The following is a 23,032-nucleotide window of genomic DNA, read 5'->3' as shown; positions in this document are numbered from 1 at the left end:
GCTTTGTGTGGAGTATGGCATTGTATAGGCAGAAACATAGACATTACGACGAAGTGAAGAGAAACAATTAGAAGAATTTGAAATGTTGATATGGAGAAGGATGGAACGTGTGAAATGAACAGACAGAATAAGAATCAAAACTGTGCTAGAAATAGTGGGTGAAGAAAGAATAATGCTGAAACTGAACAGGAAGAGAAAAAGGTATTGGCTGAGTCACTGGCTAAGAAGAAACTGCCTAATCAAGGATGCACGGGAAGGAATGGTGAACGGGAGAAAAGTTCGGGGCAGAGGAAGATATCAGACGATAGACAACATTAAGATATAGGGATCATTTGCGGAGACTAAGAGGAATGAGGAAAATAGGAAAGATTGGAGAGTGCTGGGTTTGCAGTAAAAGATCTGTCTTTGGGCAGACCACTATGAATCAATTTGATTTGTTCTGGTGAACATACAGAGTGATCCAGGAGGAATATCAAATATTTAAGGGGTGATGGTGTTGACTATTTTCAGTAAAAAAAAAAGTTCATACAAACAAGTTTCCAATTTTCAGTGGATGTGGAGATACAGCTTTTTTAATGTTAGGCGTAAGAAGCGTTACATATGGCTTACCGGTAATGATTGCATTTATTTTTTAGTTATATGGTATCGATACATTCCGGATAAATTGATTTAAAGACATTGAATACCGGTATGAAGAAAATCCGATCCATAGTTTTACAAAAAAAGAATGCTGTACAGAAGCATGTAGATATAATGCATACTGAAAATGTATATTTACGTAAAAATTTCAAAATATAACTAACACAGCATCACAATTCTTTCTCCCTATAATTCATGTTGTAAAAAGTTACTGCTCATTCGCTTCAGTGCATGAGTAATCCTCAGAAGAGCCTCAGTTGTATGACGAAGAGAAAAATCCCATTCTTCCACCTTGTGCATAATAAAGAACGCGTGCTGAGGCAGACAAATCAGGCAGTTGCCAACAAGCCATCTTGAGTTGCTTTAGCGAAATGTTTCCTTTATTTAAAGCATGCACCCGAATTAGAATCTATGTTACATTTTCTCTTGTTTTGAGTTTATAGTAGAATAGAAATATCTGGTTCTACTTTTATCATTTAGGCCTACCATATTAGGTTTAAAATCGATATAGCCTAATTTTGTTAGACAAAAAAGTATTTATTGTTTCATTTAACCAGTTATTACTATTATTTGTATGTGATTAGGCCTATGTGTGTTTGTATTTATTGTATTTACATACATAGCGTCCCAAATTGTTGTATACACATTTTGAAACACTATTTCTCAGCAACGATATGAGACAGAAATACGATTTTTGTGGTTTTGTATTCCTTAAGCCCATATATGTTCAAAAAGTCCCCCTTCCACCACAGTAAATTCCCAACAACGACGTACAACAGAGCGACATACCAACTGGATTGTTACTAATGGAATATCATTACAGGTATGTTCAATCTGAACTCTCAGTCCCTCCAGTGCTTGTGGTTTTTTTTTGGCGTACACTGTGTTTTTTGTCGCTCCCCATAGGTATAAGTCTGGAGGGGTTAAATCCGGAAATCGAGACGGGATCTCCGCAGCACTTCCTCTTCGTCCTTTCCATCTCTGGTCATCCTCATTTAGGCTTCCATTTCTGAGCTCGCAAAATTCGATGAACACTTGATTCTCTGATACCAATCTCATGAGAACATTGCCTGGTTGACTTCTTTTGGGATTGTGAAAAAGCCTGCATGACTGCATCAACATACTCGTTATCGGTGGAACTTCTCTTTCTTCCGCACCGCCCCTTTCAACACATCTTGCACCGTTCCGTCGACTTCAAACTTGTCTTGGATTCTTATGATAGTTAACCTTGTTGGTGGTTGTGTTACAAATTCAACCCTCCAAAGTCGTTGAACCTTAACATTCTCCACTTTCCAACAACATTTCAGTATCTACTTACGTTCATCTAACGATGATTGCACCGCCATGTTTATTTATAAACAGATGAATATGTTTCTATGCTTTCCACTGCGTCGACCTGGTTGGCGAGTTGGTATAGCGCTGGCCTTCTATTCCCAAGGTTGCGGGTTCGATCCCGGGTGATGGCATTTAAGTGTGCTTAAATGCGACAGGCTGATGTCAGTAGATTTACTGGCATGTAAAAGAACTCCTGCAGGACAAAATTTCGGCACATCCGGCGACGCTGATATAACCTCTGCAGTTGCAAGCGTCGTTAAATAAAGCATAACAATTAACTTTCCACTGCCTTCTGAATCATACAGCAAAAATTGTATTTCTGTCTCATTTCTTTACTGTGAAAAGGTATTTCAAAGAGTGTATAGCTTACATCAATTTGGAACACTCTGTATTAATCAATTATTAAAGGCGTTCATGACAACTGGTTCCAACCAATCAGAAGAAGTCTATCAATTGTTTGAACTTCGTATTTGTATTATACAGGGACTCTAATACTTATATTAAAGTTGTTTTTAATTACGCAACCTTGTAGTTAGTGTGGGCAGCTAATCTTTAGTATTTGTTTATCTGTTATAGAGATCTAATGGTGTTCACAGTTTTCCAACATCAGCTTATTAACAGTTTATTTGTTATTGTGACTTCGTTATGATAATTTAAGTAACTTATTTTGTTTATAGGAATTATCTGCGGACTTTCAGTGCATTGCTTAGCGACCTGCGGACCACCAATCATATGCAAAGGTTTAAATTTGCAGTTTATGCTTATAGCTGATAGAATTCAATGCATTAGGAATTCGAGTTATGTAAAAAAAGACCTAAGAAATAAAACGTTAGACTCGATAACTACGCTGGCCCGTCAGAATATAAATTAAACGTTTGAAATCTAAAATAAGACCCAGAGAATTGGAACGCGCATATAGAGAATGATGGCAGAATTACAACGCCAGTTACGAGGAGGAGAAGAAAGAAGGCAGGGAATTCGTAGGATCTCTGTAATTGCATGGAACGTATACGTGGTTGATGGTTGTATGATTTCAAATAATCGTAGATCACCGCTTGACGAGAATCTTCTTAGCATAATAAACATAAAATAATGAACTCAGACTTGTAATGGATATCGTAACCAGTGCAAGAAAATAAACGCAACATTCGCTGTTCAAGCCACTAGTAATATCTAGAATGTAATACATAGGCCTCTACAATGATATTCGGACTTCATTAATTTTTCCAGTAATATTTTGCGGGTTGCATAGACCCGCTGCCTCTAAGGAGCAAAGATATGTTGCAGGTTGCATCCGCTAAGGAGCAAGATGCACGTAGAGTATTTGCAGAAATGGTTACGGATATTTTTCTCGAGTATGTACGGCTGTCAAAAGAAAAAGTGGCCTTTCTCTAGATACTAAGTTCCCTTCGGGTATCTCCGCTACAATTCGGAGACAGGCGATGTTACATGTTGTTGGACCACGATGCCGCTATATACAATTATAATTGAAGTATTGTTAAGTGTTACACTTGTAGCGTAATGGTAGCGTTCTAGGCTGGTATTCGTGAGGTCGTGCGTTCGAACACCAACGAGTGTTTTTTTATGTTTTTCTTGTTTTGTTTTTAAGATAGAGAGAAAATATAATTGCTGCTGTCTCTTTTATGACTGTTTTAGTAGGTCTAATTAACATCAGGTTCATGAATGCATTATGCTATGACTCTATTATTATTTATTATGAAATTGTGGCTGCAAATCGAAAGAAAAGAAACATTTTATACTCAACAAAAAATATATATTTTGTGGCATAAACAAAACAAGCATACTGGCGTCTGCCTTAGAAAATTAAAACAATTAAACGTTAAAAACGAAAACAAAAGCCACGATGCAGTATTTACTCCATCTTCCTCCAATCTTGATGAGATTTTGCAATCGAGTGGACATGTCCTGGACGAGCTTCCACAAGTCATGAAGAGACTTGGAGGGGAATTGGTCCAATTTTTCCTCATATTATTATGCTTCTTTACTTGTGCCTCCATGGCTCAGTTGGAAGAACGTCTGAATTCAGATGTCAACGTTTCATGCTCAAATCCTCGGCGTTCCTTTTCATTTTATTATGTTACAGGATAGTATAATGTAATAATATAAAAAGAAAAAAACTAACACTAGTATTATGCAACTGTATTTTTCCAAATCTAACATTAAATTTATATTATTTATATCGCTAAAGAACGTAACAGAATATAAATGATAACTTGAATATTATTTATATCGCTAAAGAAGATAACAGAATATAAGTGGTAACTTGAATATTATTTATATCGCTAAAGAACGATAACAGAATATAAATGATAGCTTGAATATTATTTATATCGCTAAATAACGATAATAGAATATAAATGATAACTTAAATATTATTTATAACGCTAAAGAACTATAACAAAAATATAAATGATGACTTGAATATTATTTATATAGCTAAAAAACGATAACAATATAAATGATAGCTTGAATATTATTTATATCGCTAAAGAATGATAGCAGAATACAAATGATAACTTGGATGTTATTTATATCTGTAAAGAATGATAAAATAAAATGATAACTTGAACAAGGCTCGAACTCACAACCTTCGAATCCGTAAGTGAGCACTCTACCGTTACTCTACGAGACGTAAATGTCGAATGACTCCATAGTTCCGAAACAGCTTCTACAAGCGCGAGCATCGTGTAACATCACCATGATCCGAAGTGGACTTAGAAAATATTCGCTGTTCACGAGTGCGGCCACCTTTTTTTTTTTTTGACAGCTGTACCTTCTTAAATGATCGACAATAAGAAGATAGTGAATTGCAGGAAAAGTGAGATGCGTTCTGTCTTCAGTATTATGCTTAATTTATTATTTTAATGTTGGTATAGTTTTGCAGTCACTTTATTAAATTCAAAGCGTAACAAAGGAACAGTACTAGATCTCATGTAGTTTCGTTTAAAGAGAAGAAATATAAGTTTAAGGTACGGTTACTTAATACGGTAGAATTTTTCTCTGAGTTAAACTGAATATTTTTAATAACAAGTAAATTCTGTATTTTTTGGTTCAAATGTGTTTCATTTCCATTCTTTCAATCTCGGAAATTTCAAATTTCCTTTGCTCTTCATGTTCCAATGAACAAAATATGAGAATTTAATAGAACTTAAAAGAATCAAATTTGTTGCCTAGGATCTAAAGTTCGTCCAACGGATGTCCAGTGGTGTAAACACATGCACGTGGTCTTCAGATCTCTGGATTGGCGGTGACTCTTTTATTTGTTGCTATATGAACAGATCTATTGGTGTATTTTGTTGTTGATTTTACGGGCTCCGCTGGATAGATTCTAATTTAGTGAATGTTGCTTTCCGACACTCGTAGTCAGCCAGGGTTCTTCCCCTTGCAGATATCTCCTTCACCTGAGAACTGCTGATAACAAAGGCGAATATTCTTACTGAATGGAATGCACATTGCACTTTTATTATAGAATGCTAGCTTGTAAATTTCAACACACAAAACTATTCTTTCAGCGGAGAATAGTCGTTTGTTTCATTGCCTTTCCTTGAAACAATAACAATTTTTTTCGAACAATTGAGATATGGCGTACATACGAAACTTGGAGGCTTTTCTATGTTCTATTGCAATCCAGATATGTTACTTTATAAATATCTTCATTATTCACGTACTAAGAAATGATATTCTTTTTAATAGCTCTGTACATTTATTTTATATAAAATATTTCTTAGCAGTTCGTCTTCAGCTATTCTTAATATTATATGGTCATCGGCGTACAAGATTTTTTCATACTGTTATTTTCAAAACTAATTTCTTGCCTTGTTTTTTTAATACCTTTATGGTGACTGCAACCTTGCTTAAATCCTTTATTGGGTTTTATGTTTATACATTAATTTGATATTTCTTGTCAGTACCAATATGTAAATAATCGTAACTATCCCACTTCTAGGACTTGCATTACAGCTGTTATAAACTGCTTGGTATCCAGTGCGAGAAATGTCGTACTAAATTACTGCGTTCCGATAATAAAACCAGCTATAGATAACACAGAGCATTAGATATGCTGCAGACGTGAATAATAAAATTGAACATAGGTAATACCTATTCTTCATTATCACTTTCTTCAACAGCTGAAAGGAGAAAGTAAAAAGAGTTGTAAACCTGTTATGACGCACACGATGAGATCATCCTAAAGCTGGCCAAGCAGGAATTTATCTTCACAGAAGGTTATCGGAAGTCCCTGCAGAATATGTCAGAATTTTTGCAACTCGAAAAACATACAAATCAAAGAATCGAAATGTAAAATTAATTATTCAATGCATTTTACCCAGAAGCTAAGTCAACGGACAGTCGAAGGGGAAAACTTAAGAGGCATTCTTTATGCCAGGAAAAAGAACCGCAGTGTACAATTAACAAATCTGACTTCATTAAAACCAATTCGGTGTTTATTTATTAATATCAACGAGACACGTGCACAGATGTTAAATTTAAGATATTGCTAGCAATACACATGAAGGAAATTACATTACGTGGAGAAATAGTCTAAATGGCAATATTTGTTTCATATGTCCTTGTTTAACTCGTTGAAGATAACAAAGATTTTATTATTTTAAGAAAAGTCATTCTTATTGGAAATTAGGGATCGTTATTGCAAGTGGTGTTTATTTAATCCTGGCAGAGAGAATCTAAGAAAAACGAGTATTTGAAAGAAGTTATCGGGACAACAGGTAACTATGTGATCTCCAAGCCAGTTAGCTATTTGTCTCACTTCAGATAAAACTGTTCCACTGAAGGAACTTGTCAAATTGACCAGGGAAAAGTCGAAAAAAATGTAACCTGTTACCTAAAAAAAGAGGATGTAAGCACAAAGCTCTAATAATGATGATGAAGATGATGATGATAGTGTTTTATTTAACTTGGCAGAGTTAAGGCCATTATGCCTTCTCTTCCACTGAATTTTGATTTTGTCCTTTAAATGTGCAGAAATTTGATCCGAACAAATGTAACTTTTCGTTCTACAAAATAATGTTGTAATGTTACATTTGTTCGGATTAAAGTTTTGTACATTCAAAGGGCAAAACTAAAATTATTTCAATCATTTATTATCATAACGCACTGCTCTCTTAAATTGATCGAGCATATTGGGAATTAAATGAGTGGCTTTCCCAAAACACGCTATGAAAAGTTTCATATAAAACAATTTTTCTTTCGAAAAAGAAGCAAAAACGAGCAAAATTGCGTTAAACTTTGTTTGAAATATCTCAAAGAATAACCTCCTGAAATTAATGACTTACTTCTCGTTCACTCTGTGTATTGGATCGGATTGCAAAATAGAAAATCAAAGATCTGAAAGACTAGCAGTTGCGACTATCGCTTATTGTGGAAGGGAATTAATTCCAGATCAGAGCGGTGACTATTGTTAACGAAGCTGAATACAAAGATGTCTGAAAGTGAGGTATAGGTAATAATTGTTTTTTTTGTGGTCGCGTAGATATATTATGATGAGGCGATTGCAGACTGAAACGAGAAGCTGAATAATTAAGCATTGAAACGTTTATAATTTGACATAATAGACAAAGAGGGTGGAGCAGGCGTTTGTCTTCTAAGCAAAGCCATGAGAGTTGAGGAAAACAGAATGAGACATAATTATTAAGACGAAAGTAAAAAATGAAGCGAACACAAGCATTCTGTACATACTAAATTTCTGGGACCACTCACTGTTAAATAACATTACAATAGTGAAAGTGAGGCAAAATTAAAGACTGCATCAGACTTTGAGTTTTAAAGGGGGAAGTTTCTCAGTCGTTTATGAGTAGGGTGACCAGATTTACATCTATAAGAAAGAGGACACACAGCTTAAAAAAGGAGGACATTGTTCGAAAAAAGAGGACAGAAAATATGTATTTAGATTTAGGCTTATTATACATGTAGTTTAAATTCCGTCAGTATCTATTTTATTACAAAATATTTACAGTATAGATTTAGGGATATATCATACTACTTAAAAGTACTATATTAATATCTATTTTATTACAAAATAATTATGAAAAACTTAATAATTATTATTATTTTACAGTTAGCTACATATCAAAGTCAAGGGAACTATAATTGAATCTATAATTTCGAAAACGTAACATGTGACATTTTCGCGCATGTTACTTTTTTTAACCAGAGTGCTCTTTACTCTTTCCTATAACATATTATTGTTAAAAATCATAAATTAAGTCACATATTTCATCTATAAAAATGGACGTTGGTTAATGTAATAAATGCTACTGAAGTAGTTTGCGCAGAACGTACATGTTTTCGATATAACATATTCAATTATTGAAGAGGACAGATAATATCTATTTAGATTTAAGCTTATGTCAATATATATATTTTATTACAGCATAGGTCTACTTATGACAAAACTTAATAATATGAAATGATTTTACAGTTAGCTACATGTATGAAAGCAACGACAATAAGAAATAGGAGCAAAGAGAGTTACGATCATTGGCAAAGAGTATATTCCGTCGTTACTGCTACCATCTACACGCAAATTACTTGAGAAAGACGTCAAATCAGATAATTTCAAAATATCAGGCATAGTCCTACAAGTTACGAAAAGGAGGACATTTCTTGATTTTTTAAAAATCCACCGGGACCCCGGACAAAGGCCTAAAAAGGAGGACATGTCCGGACAAAAGAGGACGTCTGGTTACTCTATTTATGAGTACAATATCGAATAAACGGCATGAATTAATTCGAGTAATTATGTGTGTTTGTTCTCATACAAGGGCAGTTTCAATCTGCAACATGTTATGAGGTGTTCAGACACATCTGGAACACTCAAAAGAAAATAAGTTGCCAGATATGGCACTCACCCAGATTGTTGTCCAGAGATGAACTCTGCTGCACGGTGGTGGTCACGGTCTGTCTGACCGCACTGGTACTGCTCGACATCCTGCAACACAACACATGTCCGCTGTAGTTGAAGTTACGGTAAAGTTACAAAGTTATCTGACTATCACTGTCACAGGTCATGGAAGCCTAAAGGTAACGGAAGGTTAAAGCTCGCATCTTTGTAGACAATCAAGAGTAGTAACAGTAGGAATATCAGTTCTACATGCTTGCTGCCTGTTTCTGTCCATGCGAGTCCAATTTTCTCTGTATTTTTAAATTTTGTTAGTGACTGGTTCTGACGTTGAATTCTGTTACAATTTCCTCATTGGTTTTATAATCTTACCAAGTATAGTTTTCCGTTTTTAAAAAATTCTTATTTCTGCTGTGGTGATTATTGAAGTATCAGCTTCTTTAATTGTCCAGATTTCGCATCCATATAAGCGTGTCGGTATTGTAAGGGTGTTACATATTTTCAATCTCAGATAAAATATCTTTATATATCGAGCACAGCACTAGAAGACATGTTGAAGCAAAACTATTGTTATCCTCGCCTGATTCAAAGAGTCTGTAAATTAGAACTAGTGTGTAAACACTGAAAAGACGTTGTAGGATCGTTCTTTACAGCTGACGCAAAGCTTCATAAAACAGAAAATTTTAAGTTTATTTTATTTGTAAGGATTTTGTTTTCGTGGGTATTTCATGAAAGAAAACATGTTTCAAAATACAAATTTCGTGAGTCTATTTCGTTGAAACCGTTAGATTTTGCGATATTCGCGGTTAAATGTAATTCCTTTTCTAGATTACCTTCGTGAGATTTTTTTTTGTTTGTGAATACACTACTTAAGTTTCCAAACATTTTGCACATTTTGTTAATAGGCCTACCAAAAAATTACACTCCTGCTCAACATACTTTTGCTGACGGATGAACGGATGACTGAACAAATTCTCAATCCTTCATTACATTATATGTAAGAGTAAATTTATATGTTCACAGTTTCATTCATGCTGATTTTCAGACAAAAACAAATTTAAATGTTGGCCGATATCAACTCTGGTAATAAAAGGGTTAATCGAGTGGCATGTAGTCAAAAGTGTCTAACTTAGAGTTCGAAAGCCAATGTTGTTTTACCTCTGAAAATTCAAAGATTACTTCTAATTTGCTAACTTGTTGAAGTGTTTCTAAATTTTCGAGGTAATTATTAGGTTCTATACAAATTATATTCCAAATCAATTAAAAAAAACATAAAATATATGAACAAAAAATTGAAGTTTTATTCGCAGTTGAGAATTGTGTTTTGATGATTAGGACTTCTTCATAAAACTACGAAATTTAACAAATTTAAAAATAATAAATACGGATGGCAGAATAGACCTTCAACATATGGATACCTCCTGCTAAATACTGACGTGTGGAAACCCCAACCAATACGAATTAAGTACAAACACTAATATATATGTACACATATATATATATATATATATTGCGAAGTTGGAGAAGTTTGTTTGGAGATTCCTATGGTTGTCAAAGATTACACAGTCTTCAGTCTTTTAACAATTCAACAATGTTACGTCATGAAAGCCTGAAATATTATATTATTGATATGTCTGCCTGCCTATCTACCTGTCTGTCCGTCCCTTCCTCTCTCTTTCTCCCTCTCTTTATTTCTCTCTCATTTCGCTGTTCTTTTCCCCCACTTTCTTAGTTAAGTTACTTTTTAATACCCTCCTCTTTAATTATTACTTAAGTGGTATGTCGGCGTTATTAGGTAACGTGGGCAGACGAGTAGAGGGCGCGTAGGCGATGGAAGAGTTGCAGGCAGTGTAAGAATGAGATAGATCATTACTTCTCCGAATTAGCGTTTGATTCTGAATTCATGGCTTGCAATTTCACCGAGTCCAGAATTGAGAGAGAACTGGAGATTATCAATCAACATGGCACAAGACTTCTTAAAAGGAGGATGATATCAGCGGTCAAGAATGAAATTCATTGCATTCCGTTCTAATTTCTTCACCAGTGTCGTCGAATGAGTTACTAGACAGGTTCAAATTCGACGAAGCGCAAATATGAAATTGAGCGGAGTACAATAAGAGCTTTAGCCGGTTAACGCTGTTATTGCGTAGGTAGCTGTTCTTAAATATTATACATTATAAAACTTAGCAGGAGTCAAGTAAAGCGCTGTCGAGCTTGCAGCGAGACTGAAACCTTGGTTCATGTGCTTGGCTACTGCAAAAACGGTGAAATTCTCCGCAATAACAGGCACCATAAAGTTTGCAGTTCCGTTGCAAGCTATTTTAGAAATGCTAAAATGTATGAGGTATGTAAAATAGTCGTTTGTATTTCAGGTGCAGGTTCTATAAAAAGAACGGATATCATAGTAATCGATAAGCTGAAGAGAATAAACTATATTGACCCAACGTTACCATTCGAAAAATCTGTAAACCAAATAAAGGATGTTTGTATAGAAAAGAAACAACATTATCAGTCTTGCTCCGCCTACATAGCAGAAAAATACGGAATTCAGTCCTGGAAAGTCATCGGAATTCTTTTTGGTGCTCGTGGAACGATTTTCGATTTTCAGTTTTGCTGTCTCGGTGTTCAGGAAATTTGGACTTATCAGTCATTTAAGATATGCTCTTACAAGTTCTTTAAAACTCCTTGAGTATTTCACGTAATCATTTGTACAATCCTAAGTAATGCATTTCGCTCTTCTTTAATGAAAGCTAACCGTAACATTAAGCATTAATGCAACATATCGATGGCTAAGAAGTGATACCTCGTATCTACATAAATTATCATTTAGCTTAACTACATTATTATTTAGACTAACTGCATCATTATTATTATGTTCACAAAATTGGAAAGTTAACTAATATTTTGTCCTCGAGTAGAAGGCGCTTGCCTGCCGATCCGGAGTTGCGCTCAGGCGTGGGTTAGATTCCCGCTTGAGTTGATCATATGGTTGGTTTTTTTCTGAGGTTTTCTCCAATCGTAAGGCAAATGTTAGGTAATGTATGGCGAATCCTCACCAAATATCATCTCGCTATCACCAATCCCATCGACGCTAAATAACCTCGTAGTTGATACAGCGTCGTTAAATAACTAAATTTTAAAAAAATCTTGCAAAGCAGAAACATAAATAAAAGGTATATTTATTTTTAGGAACATTACTTTTTAAAACAGTTTTCTTATTCATCTACAAATTTACATGAATATCACTTCTTAGCCATCGATATGTTTATTGTGTGTTTTGCAATAATTATAGAGAATTATAATTTTTATTTGATTATTAATTTTAATCTGGAACACCAGCCATCCGTGATAAATATTCGTTAACTTGGTCAATAAGCGTAGGTATATTTCATCTATCACAAAAAGACACACTCAGTATAGGTTTCTTTGAAAGCGGGAATTTTAACGCATCCAGAAGAAAAGCAGTGATTTATAGAGATTTTCACCCAAATATATATTCAAATATGAGATATTTTCACCTAAGTTCACAGAAAAGCCCCATATCCAAAACTGGGCAGTAGAAAGAGAAAGAACGGAACGACATGAATCTTGTTCGAACTTGAAAATAAATAATTGTTGTTGCCAAGATAAAAGAATACCAGTAAACACAGCTGCTTGCAGAATGCGAACGTTCAGTTGCTGCAGGGTCTGTACAGTGCTAATGCGACGTAATTGCACTAATCAGAGGTGGAAGAAGAGTCGACAGAAAAAGTGTGGAGTCGAAGGACAAAGGGAGCAGCAGCGCTCTAGGTAAACGGACGGAATATGTATTGGAAGCGTTTGTAACCGTAAACTCTGTGGAACCTGGATTGATTCTCGGCTAGGATATTCAAATTTTTCTCTCTTCTATACGAATTGAAAATATCTGGTATTTGTTTTAAACATGTGGCTTCATATCGTGATAAACCTAAGGACGAAGCTTTGAGCCATGTGTAATGGCTTATGTGTGTTCATACCCTCGCAAGATGACGACTGATAAGTTAAAAGAACACCATTCTTTGGAAGTAGACGACGATGGTGATTATTATTATTATTATTATTATTATTATTATTATTATTATTATTATTATTATTATCATCATCATCAACATCATCATCATCATCATCATCTGCGGTGGCTAAGTGGTCAGACCTCTAGCCTGTAGTAAAAGTCTTCGGGTTTATGAGAAAAAAATGAGACAGAATCAGATCTACAATGAACACACCAACACTGAAATCACATAATTCAGATCAAGATGACTTCACAAAGAGATATGCTTCAAGAAGAAATTTGCAGAAAAGCTGCTACAAAGTATTTTTTCGCAGAAGAAATGATAGATAATGGGCAATTATATAGGAATATGCTTTACATCTGACTCCCAGAATTGTGAATACGTGCAGTATGGGATCACTGATAATCCACTTGAAATGTTGGAACTTCTGTGATAGTAGAAAAAGTCGTTCATTTTCCTGGATTTCCGCGTATTCCGATTCCAGGAAAGTACTAGTTAAGTACCGGTACTCTACCAGATCTTGTGGGGGTCGCATACAGAAGTCTTGCCCAAAAGTGGGTTGAGCCTTCGAAAAGTTTGGGAACCACTGATCTGGAATAAACCACATTTCACAGGAGCAGAACCCTAATCTTAAAGAGATTCAAACCAAAGACTTAATCCCCACTTCAGTATGACCGGAGGAACACTTGGTTTCTATGCATTTTGAAACGTTTGTTGTCGGACAACAGGAACTTTAATTTTTTCACACCACTGAGTTACAACCAAGTACTTTGCCAAAATAGCACGTGGTATAAAACTTAAAAGAACAAAAGTTCGACGTCTTTTTAGGATCATTTAAAAGCGTATGCATGTTCCTAGATATGAGGATTTTTAAGACGTATGGAGGGATTTTCTTAACTAAGAACCTACAACACTAGAAGAAACTACATCTAGAACACTTCGGCTAGAACAGTAATGGTCTGTATGGCCTGGAGCGTGTTCCGAACTGCTGTTCTTTTTTGGTACTGTTCCGAAAGCATTGATATGTTATTTTTTCTTCGTCTGTGTGTGGTAGTGATATAAAGATAGTAACAATGATGGTAATACTGATATCTTAGCTAAAATATTTCGCAACTTCCGTGCTGATGACTGACTAGTATAGCACGGAACTTCATACAATTTCATACAATTGCATGTTTTTATTGATTTGGCTTATTGAAAAAGTAAAAGTGGATCTTTGCCGATCACGGTTTTTACATTTGAATGAAACCAACTTTATTTTACATAAATGCATATTTCGAGGGTTTTCTGTTTAAAATGCATATATACATAGAGAGGCAACGAAAAGTTACCGCACTATGCTGGGAACGTGTTTGTTGAGCGCACGTTATTACGTAGTGTTGAATTGCTACACTTGTTATTGAACATTATTTCTGTTATTTGTGACTCCACTCGTCAACTAAACACTCCGCACGCTTTCCTCTGTCCTTGCACTCCATCTCCACCACTCGGGAATTTTAGGCCTACCGTAATGAAACTGAATGCCCGCCCGCGCTGCTACAGCTTACCGGTGAGTCGAGCAATGGATCCCTGCATAGTGCGGTAACTTTTCGCTGTCTCTCTCTGTAGTTTTATTTTGATATTTAAATGCATATATTCATATCCTTCCTTGTTTTGCCCAATTTATTATTTAATTTTAAAATTTATCGCTAACAAAAATAAGAATAATTCCCAATAAATATAAAAATAAGTCAGAAATAAAATCATTTAATTACTGTTGAGGACATGAAATTGCTGCGATGACATTTGATACTTGTGCCTGGTGTATAAGTCGTGTCGTTTTGCACTTTAACATGAGGCTAGCTGCTGCTTTGTGTACATTCTAGTGGTGTAAGTGTAATTTTTCAGGAGCAATAGCGAAAATACGCGTCGCCTAGATGTCATTCAGAATTTAATTACCTTTTACTCTGATTTCGTAGAACCAAAAATGTATTTAGATATCTGCGACAGTAAAGTCATGTATTGTTGAGAACATAAAATTACTGTGAAGACAATGCTGCTAGTGCGCTCTGATTTCATAGTAACGATACTTAATGTATTTAAACACCTGCGACAATGAAGTCTCGAGGAGTGTAAATTTTCATTTCAACAAGTTTCATTGCACAATCAAGCGAAGACCAGAATAGCTTTGCTTACAAGTTTAACCTCCGACGTGCCGAAAAAAGTAGCAGAAAAGATTTATTGAAGAAATTTATTTATTTATTTATTTATTTATTTATTTATTTATTTATTTATTTATTTATTTATTTATTTATTTATTTATTTATTTATTTATTTATTCTGGTGTAGTTAAGGCCATCAGGCCTTCTCTTCCACAACACCAGGAATACAAATACAATAATAGAAATAAACAGAAAAAAATACACTATATACAAAGAAAAGCTACACGAGAAATAAAGAGAAAGAAAAAAAACACTATAAAAAAAGTAAAGCCACACAAAAATATACACAAACTTTAAATGAGTGATTAAGTATCATAATTAATTGTATCTTAACTAATTAACTAACACAAACAAGAAACTTGAAATCTTAATCTAGATTAAAAAAGAAAAAGAAAAAAAACACAAATCAATACTTCTAGCAATACCTAAAAAACATTAACTAAGAAAATTTTCCAATTTAATTTTGAATTGTGATAAAGTCTGGCAGTCCCTGACGTCATTAGGTAACGAATTCCAGAGGCGAGGTATTTTTACAGTATAGGAAGATGAGTATAAACACGTCCTATGATGAGGGATAGAAAGAAGTGGTTGATGTCGGTTTCGAAGAGTTGTAAGAAATTGAAAGCGCGATAACAGATAATTAGGAGTAGAAGTATGCATGATTCTAAACAGAAGAGACAGTGAATGTATTGTTCTTCGTTCCTTCAGACGCACCCATGGGTTTCTGAAGATAAACGTTTTTCTACTGATGGAAAAACCGTCTCATGTGCAATATGACTTCATAATATTTATTACTTTAAATTACTTTCATTTATATCCTACTATTAAAACTCTAACATGTATTATTACTGCATATATTTCAATTTTTAGCTCATATTGCAACACTTTTACTGCGTAATTTCATTAATATTTTCAGGGTTTTTAGTGCATAAAGTTCCGTGGTCTACTGATGAATGTTCAGCGACCTGTAAACACGTTACGTCATCTGAAAGCGCCTTCATGGCGACGCTGCATGACACTTTGTAACGCAAATGAGGTACATGTAGAGGTCAGCTTCATGAATAATGAGACTTGCTGATATATGACTCGTCCTCATTCTAAAGTACTAACAGGCAGTCGGTTACATGCGATGAAATCACCGCAAAAATGCATATTTTTTCATATGCAAAGCTGTATATTATCTTAGAGCAGAGGCCGGCGATCTTCACACCGCGGGTCACTTGGTACTTCAAACCCGCCAGCCAAGTGATTAATATTTAATGTTGTTTCCGCAGACTTGTGACGTACAGGAAGGTTTAACTTTTTCTTACAGTAGCTCTAGTTGATGTATATTAATCAAGTCCACTCCTGTGGAGTAACGGTTAGCACGTCTAGCCGCGAAACCAGGTGGCCCGGGTTCGATTCCCGGTTGGGACAAGTTACCTGGTTGAGGTTTTTTCCGGGGTTTTCCCTCAACCCAATATGAGCAAATGCTGGGTAACTTACGGTGTTGGACCCCGGACTCATTTCACCGGCATTATCACCTTCATCTCATTCAGACGCTAAATAACCAAAGCTGTTGATAAAGCGTCGTAAAATAACCTACTAAAAATATATATATTAATCAATGAAGACTTCTTTATCATCTTTATAGGCATCGTTTTTCCCTTTGATTATTTCTGCCTTAGGTCTTGCGTTATTTCAAATCTATAGTAGACATCGACATTATACCTTTGAGATGTGGACGAAGTAAAAAATTATACAAAAATATACAGGGTGATTCAGTAAAAGCGTACACAAGTTAAAGAGGACATGGGGAATTCTCTACAGAACGATTTGAGATAGGGAACTGGAGGTCTGCTATCGCTTGCTGTTTCCTATATAATCTACACTTACTATTTGCATTCATTTACACTTGTTATTTACATTTATTACACCTATTATTTATATTTTAAAATTATTTTAATATAATTTACAAACCTGAATTAACAATGTACTGGACGTACTGTGATTAGCTCTTTGTATGATATGAAAGGGTCTGTCGTCAGCGGCAACTTCTGCTACACAAACTGGACAGCTGCCTAGGGCCCTAATCTTGCAGGGTCCCGACCAGAAAAAATAGTAATGGTGTTTGTTAGTACACTGAAACGTTCACTATATATATATATATATATATATATATATATATATATATATATATATATATATATACATATAGCCTATATGTTGGTACTTGTCTATTTTATTTCTAAGTCTGCTTGTATATTTTCTAAAGTCGAAGTACCCTAAATAAATAAAAAAATAAAAGTAAAGTTTGTCTTTGGCTAAATTACAAAAGGAAAGGGGACCCGAATCTGTTAACTGCCTAGGGGCCCTTGGTATCTATGTCCGGACCTGTCTGTCGTTGACTCATATCATGGTCTGTAATGTGACAATATAAATACGATAGACAGAACCACCTTGTGAACGATAGGCCAAGAAATAAAACACGATGGATTGCCTACATATAAATAAAAAATGTAGATATTAAGTATAAATAATAAATGTAATTACTAAATGTTAATGGCCGTCTTTTCGTCACCTGTTGTGAGATACAAAATAGTACGTTGTTAAGTCAATTTGTAAAGGATATGGAAATAATAAAAATGCAAATAAATGTAAATAATACGTGTAAATGTGTATAATAATGGTAAACAATAAGTGTAAATAATAAATGTAGATAACATGGAAAACAGTAAACGATAGCGATAAACATGTTTCAACTCATATCCCCTTAATCTGACTTTACAGATCCGAAGTTCCCTTCTCGAAATGTTCCGTAGAGTAACCTCTATTTCCTGTTTAACTTTTGCACGCTTTTGCTGAATCATTCTGGATAATATAGTAAGCAAATGAATTAAATTTACAAGCATAAACAATTTATCAGTTGAGTGGAAGGTGTGACTATGGAGAAATTTAGTTCATTCTGTTCTAAACTGTTTTCCTTGGCTCTTCAAATCTTTAAAATAATTAGGCAGCGCATGAATAATGAACTTCAGTTCTTAGTAAAGTCTGAAGCTAACACAGCGTATATAGGGATCTGATATGTATTTTGTATTAAAATTATGAATGTCTTGAGTACTTCTAAAATTATCTTGAGAATAAACAAAAAAACAAAAAAAAAAAAAAAAAAAAAAAACATCACCAGGGAAAGATTATACTAATAAGAAGGGTCAATATTTCTGAATTTTGGAAAATCTTTTTCTATGATAACACTTTATGCACACTTCTCATTATTCTTGGGACTTTCGTCATGGTGACGCAATGCCGCGTCTTGAAATAACTTATTTTTAAAAAACTTCTGAATAATTACCTGTTTATTAAGCATGTTTAAATTTTAGTTTATTGCCCTATTCGTTCTATAGCAAGCATTAATAAATTCGCCTTGCATTTGTGCTATTGTGCGCCATGATTGTTCTAGTCCAGATGCTTTTGATGGCATTCGTTATTCCGCTGCTGACAGGGGGGCCATTCTGCGTCAGCCCTGATAGAGGCAGGTTCTATTCCTAGACGAGTACCTAATAAGCTCCAAGACTCGAAGCCCTAAACCCTTCCTATACCAGCATCGGAACCTATTTTTAACTATTGCAAATGATGATAGACAAAATGAGCGAAAGGTGGAGAGTGTTGGTGGAATGAAAGCGGGAATGGAAATGCCCCGAGGAAAGCTTTCTGAAACTGCTTTGTCCACTACGAATTCTATGAGGGGCAGATGGAGGATCGAACCGCACCGCCTGGATGAAAGATCAGCGTGCTAACTACTACTACTGTTACTACTGCTGCTGTTACTGCTACTGCATCGTCGCTACTGCAATTGATACTGCTATTACAGCTACTGCTGCTAATTCCATAGCACAGAAATTAACTAAATATTTACTTTCAGTTGTTTGTAACTTAAATAAATGAATGAATTATACGTCGAGCGTAGACATTAACTACATATGGGAGTTTTATGTAATACTGTATTGACAAACTAAGTACACATTTATGTAAAACATAATTATTATAAAGGGTGTATCAAAACTTCAGAAATGGATTCCTCATACAGAAAGAAGGAAAAAAGTGTATTACAATATAGGTCCGGAAATGCATAATTACATAGTTATAAGACCTAACAGTTTGAGCGCTCTGTTCATGTACGAGTATCAGATGAAATGTTCAAAGTGACCTTCTCCTGAATCAGGCCTCCGCTCGTCTTCGCATTGAGTGTCGAGTACAATCAGAAATGTTTGGTATAGTGCGTACTGACAGGCTACCACAATGCGTTCACGGAGAGTGAGTTCATAATGCACATCAGTTTAATACACCAAAGACTTTAAGTTTCCCCAAAGGTAAAAGTACAGGAGATTTAAATCGGGAGAGCGTGGTGGTTAGACAATTGGTCCACCTCTACCAATCCAGCGTCCAATGTAATGTGCATTATAGTGCCTGCTGGCAAAAAAGATTGAAATGTGCAGGAGCACTATCATGCATGAAGTACAGCTATCGACGGGATGCTAGTGGCATCTCTTCCAAGTAATCAGGTAAAGTATTGCGCAAGAAATATGTGTAGTTCTGTTCAATAAGCCTTTTCGGAAGAACGTAGGGTCACAGTATAAATTCCTCTTTATACTGTGGTAAGGTCTCAACAAGCAATCACAAACAATGCCTGCCTAGGTGTTCACTGGTAAACAAATTTTAATCAACTTTCTGCTTATGTTGATTTTTAGGGGTATATTAATAACTCTGACCCGCTGATCACGCATATCAGATCAGTTTTTTCATAGTGTCGACGGTTTGGATGATATAAGCAATTTATATTTGATTAAAACGGTAAATAAATTAATTTGTAATCTATAAAAATTCCAATAAACTTTTTGCTTATGTTGATTTTGTAAGGGTTTATTAATAATTCTGACCCGCTGATCACGAATATCACATCAGTTTTTTTTTTGTAGTTTCAACAGTTTGGATCATGCAAGCAATTTAAATTTGATTAACACAGTAAATTATATTTATTTGTAACATTGTAAGAAAACTGTTTCAAACCTAGGACAGTCATTAACACTATTTAAATAAAATCATGAGTGACATGTAAATACACAAGTAGCATACGGGAATGCAAAATAGTTAACTTCTATGACCTAGAATGACCTAGAAAATATATAACTGTCATTTAGAACTTTTTCCTTGCTTAACTCGTGAAGTAATTTCAGACTCAATGCACTTGTTATGATACAGAAAATGCAACGCAATACACATGTTATGATAAGAAATGCAAAAATTAAATTATGTACCATATTAAAATATTTATAATGAACATATAAAACCACTTACAATAAAACTGAAAGAAAGTGTTCATTGATTGGACAAACCACATTCAAAAGTGAAGATTTGTTGTTCTTCATTTGTGGGAATCCATCTCTTAATCGTGTACTAGCCCCCATATGTAGTCACCCATCATCGCACAGTCCTATCGTCCCTGATAACTACTCTCCATGGTCTCAATGTCTTTTGTGAAATCGTTCCCAGTGCTTTTCACTTATGTCTCCCAAATTCTGCCTGAAGAAATCCAGGTGCGAATGAAGCATATGCAATTTTAGAGACATTCTACAGCCAAGTTCTCTGTACCGTTCAATGAGAGTTGTCACCTATTCATCATATGCCTCACTTCTGTTGTGCTCGAGAAATCCAGTCACCAACACGTGAAATACCTACCAAGCATTTCTTTCCAATTCAGTCATTTTTTATTTCAGTTCGTCACTACCTAGCATCATTCGAATCTGTGGTCCTGTGAAAATACCACCCACAGTTTTGGCTTCTGATAAATTAGGAAACATTTGTTTTATAAATTGTAGAGCAGCTGACTCTTAATCCAATGCTTTCACAAACTGTTTTACCAATCCAAGTTTAATATGCAGTGTAGGCAGGAGAATCTTTTCTCCAGATACCAGAGCCACGTTTATTACATTTTGAGTTCCTGGAAATAGCTCTTTTCTTTCAGGCCACACGGTTTGCACGTAGTGCTTGCTAGTTGCCCGGCTGTCCCAGAGACAAAGAAAGTACATGTACTTCGTGAATCCACTTTGTAAACCAGTAAGAAATCCAAGCATTTTGAAATCTCCACATATATCCCATTGGTGATCTTCGTACTTGATTTTATTCAACATCAGCTTCACACTTGGATAACTCTCCTTCAGGTGTACAGAGTATGCGACTTGAATTGAAGGATGCTGATTTCCAACGTGCAGGAGGACACCCTTCAGGCTATTTTTGGAACTGTCCATGAACAAACGCCATTCCTGCGGTTCATACGGAAAGATAATGGCATTAAACAGTCCACTTATGTTGAAACAGTAGCACAACGATTCTTCGGATGTAAAATAACATGAAAACTGCTTGTGTCTGCTTCTGTACTTCGATATTTTACAGGAAGGAAGTAGAAAGTTCCAATCCTTTAGTCGTCATGCTAAAAGTTCTGACTTACGTTTTGGTAATTGTACATCCCTAATGAGGTTATCTAGCTCATTCTGATTTAGTAAATGATGTTCGTGTCTATCCCTCTCCATAAAACAGTCATTTGAACTATGTGTGTCACTTGCTTATGCAACAGGTATCGTTTGAGCAGGAGGTGAAGGAATAGGCAGATCTTCGCTGTGTGGAACAGGCGCTCTGGAGGACGGTATGTCGGGGTACTGCAGCTGTATTCTGTTCTTGCCCTTCTTGAAATTTTTCAAGTTGACCATACAAAAGCAGCAGTCGTCGTGGTGGTTTCCAGGTTCCCTCCAAATTCGAGGAATGGCAAATTTCATGCTTTTCCTACTACCACGTAGCCAATGTTCTAGTGAAGCCCGGCAGTTACCACAGGACACGTGTGGAGCCCACGCCTTGTCAAGGTCACCCACGGGCACACCAAAGTGAGCTTTGTATGCCTCATATAACTTCGTTCCAGGCACAATGGTGCATTTAATTTGCTTTGGTCCACTGTAATATCCACATACATGGCAGAAAAAGTCTGCCTGTAATTTGCACTTCCGCCCTGTAGACATGGTGTAAAGAACTACTAAACACAAACATACACACGACTGCAAAGATAACGAACCTACTATCGTGACTGAGCGTCACCAGCAGATATTTATACGCAAGAGCCATGTTGTCACCTAGCGGATATTGACGTAAATACTTACATGTATGTACTGCTAAACAAGTATTCTCAGAAATAAAATATCCCGATATAATCCACAATATTGACATTATGATAAAACCATTATCAGATTCATGTCCACCGTGTCGAAATCTGTAAGTAATGATCAAGAAACAATGACAACCACAATATTGTTTTGAGGAAAGTTGCAGACTTCATACAAACTTACAAACCTATCAAATATAGGTACTTAAATTGATACTACGGGATTATTTGTGGTTGCTAAGAGGTATTCAGGTCAACATCAATTTAATTCGCAACATGGTTACTCATGTAACAATTGTAACCAGAGTCTCCCATTTTAATCCAGTGATCGAGGAATGTTGGCATGCACTAATACAGTATGCGCCAATATATACAATACTGGAACAGTATGTTACTGTTATTTGTTGTTTTTAGTTATCGGTATGATAATATAAATGTTCAAAATGTTCTCCATTCCGCTGTAGACAGTGTTCATAACGATCACGCAGATTTTGAAACATATTCTGGAAAATAGGTTGCTGCAGAGTCCTGAAAAACGAGACGATCTTCTGACGTAATGCAGGCACAGTTGTGGGTGAATCATTACAGTAGAAAATGTTCTCATTTGTTTGGCGATTGATAAAACCGTCCAAGTGAATGTGACTTTCGCCGGAGAACCACACATTGAGCAGAAATCTGGATTCTCGTACACCATGGCCAAAAATCTTGCATAATATTCAATCCTGACATGCCTACCTTGCTCCGTCAATCGTTGTCCAACCTG

At 35.4% G+C, this 23,032-nt stretch overlaps 1 protein-coding gene across 1 annotated transcript in view; it reads right to left on the bottom strand.

Moving 5' to 3' along the window:
* The window catches only part of LOC138712121 (uncharacterized), a 138,102-nt gene that overhangs the window by 38,645 nt on the left and 76,425 nt on the right, over nt 1–23,032 (bottom strand). The window contains exon 3 of the mRNA XM_069843543.1: nt 8,862–8,941. Within this exon, the coding sequence (XP_069699644.1) occupies nt 8,862–8,940 (79 nt within the window). The 5' untranslated portion in view covers nt 8,941. The remainder of the gene's footprint in view (nt 1–8,861; nt 8,942–23,032) is intronic.

Source organism: Periplaneta americana, chromosome 13 (genome assembly GCF_040183065.1).
Source record: "Periplaneta americana isolate PAMFEO1 chromosome 13, P.americana_PAMFEO1_priV1, whole genome shotgun sequence".
NCBI classification, from domain to species: domain Eukaryota; kingdom Metazoa; phylum Arthropoda; class Insecta; order Blattodea; family Blattidae; genus Periplaneta; species Periplaneta americana.
The sequence above is the reverse complement of the archived record's forward strand: the minus strand, read 5'-3'. Positions and strand labels throughout refer to the sequence as shown.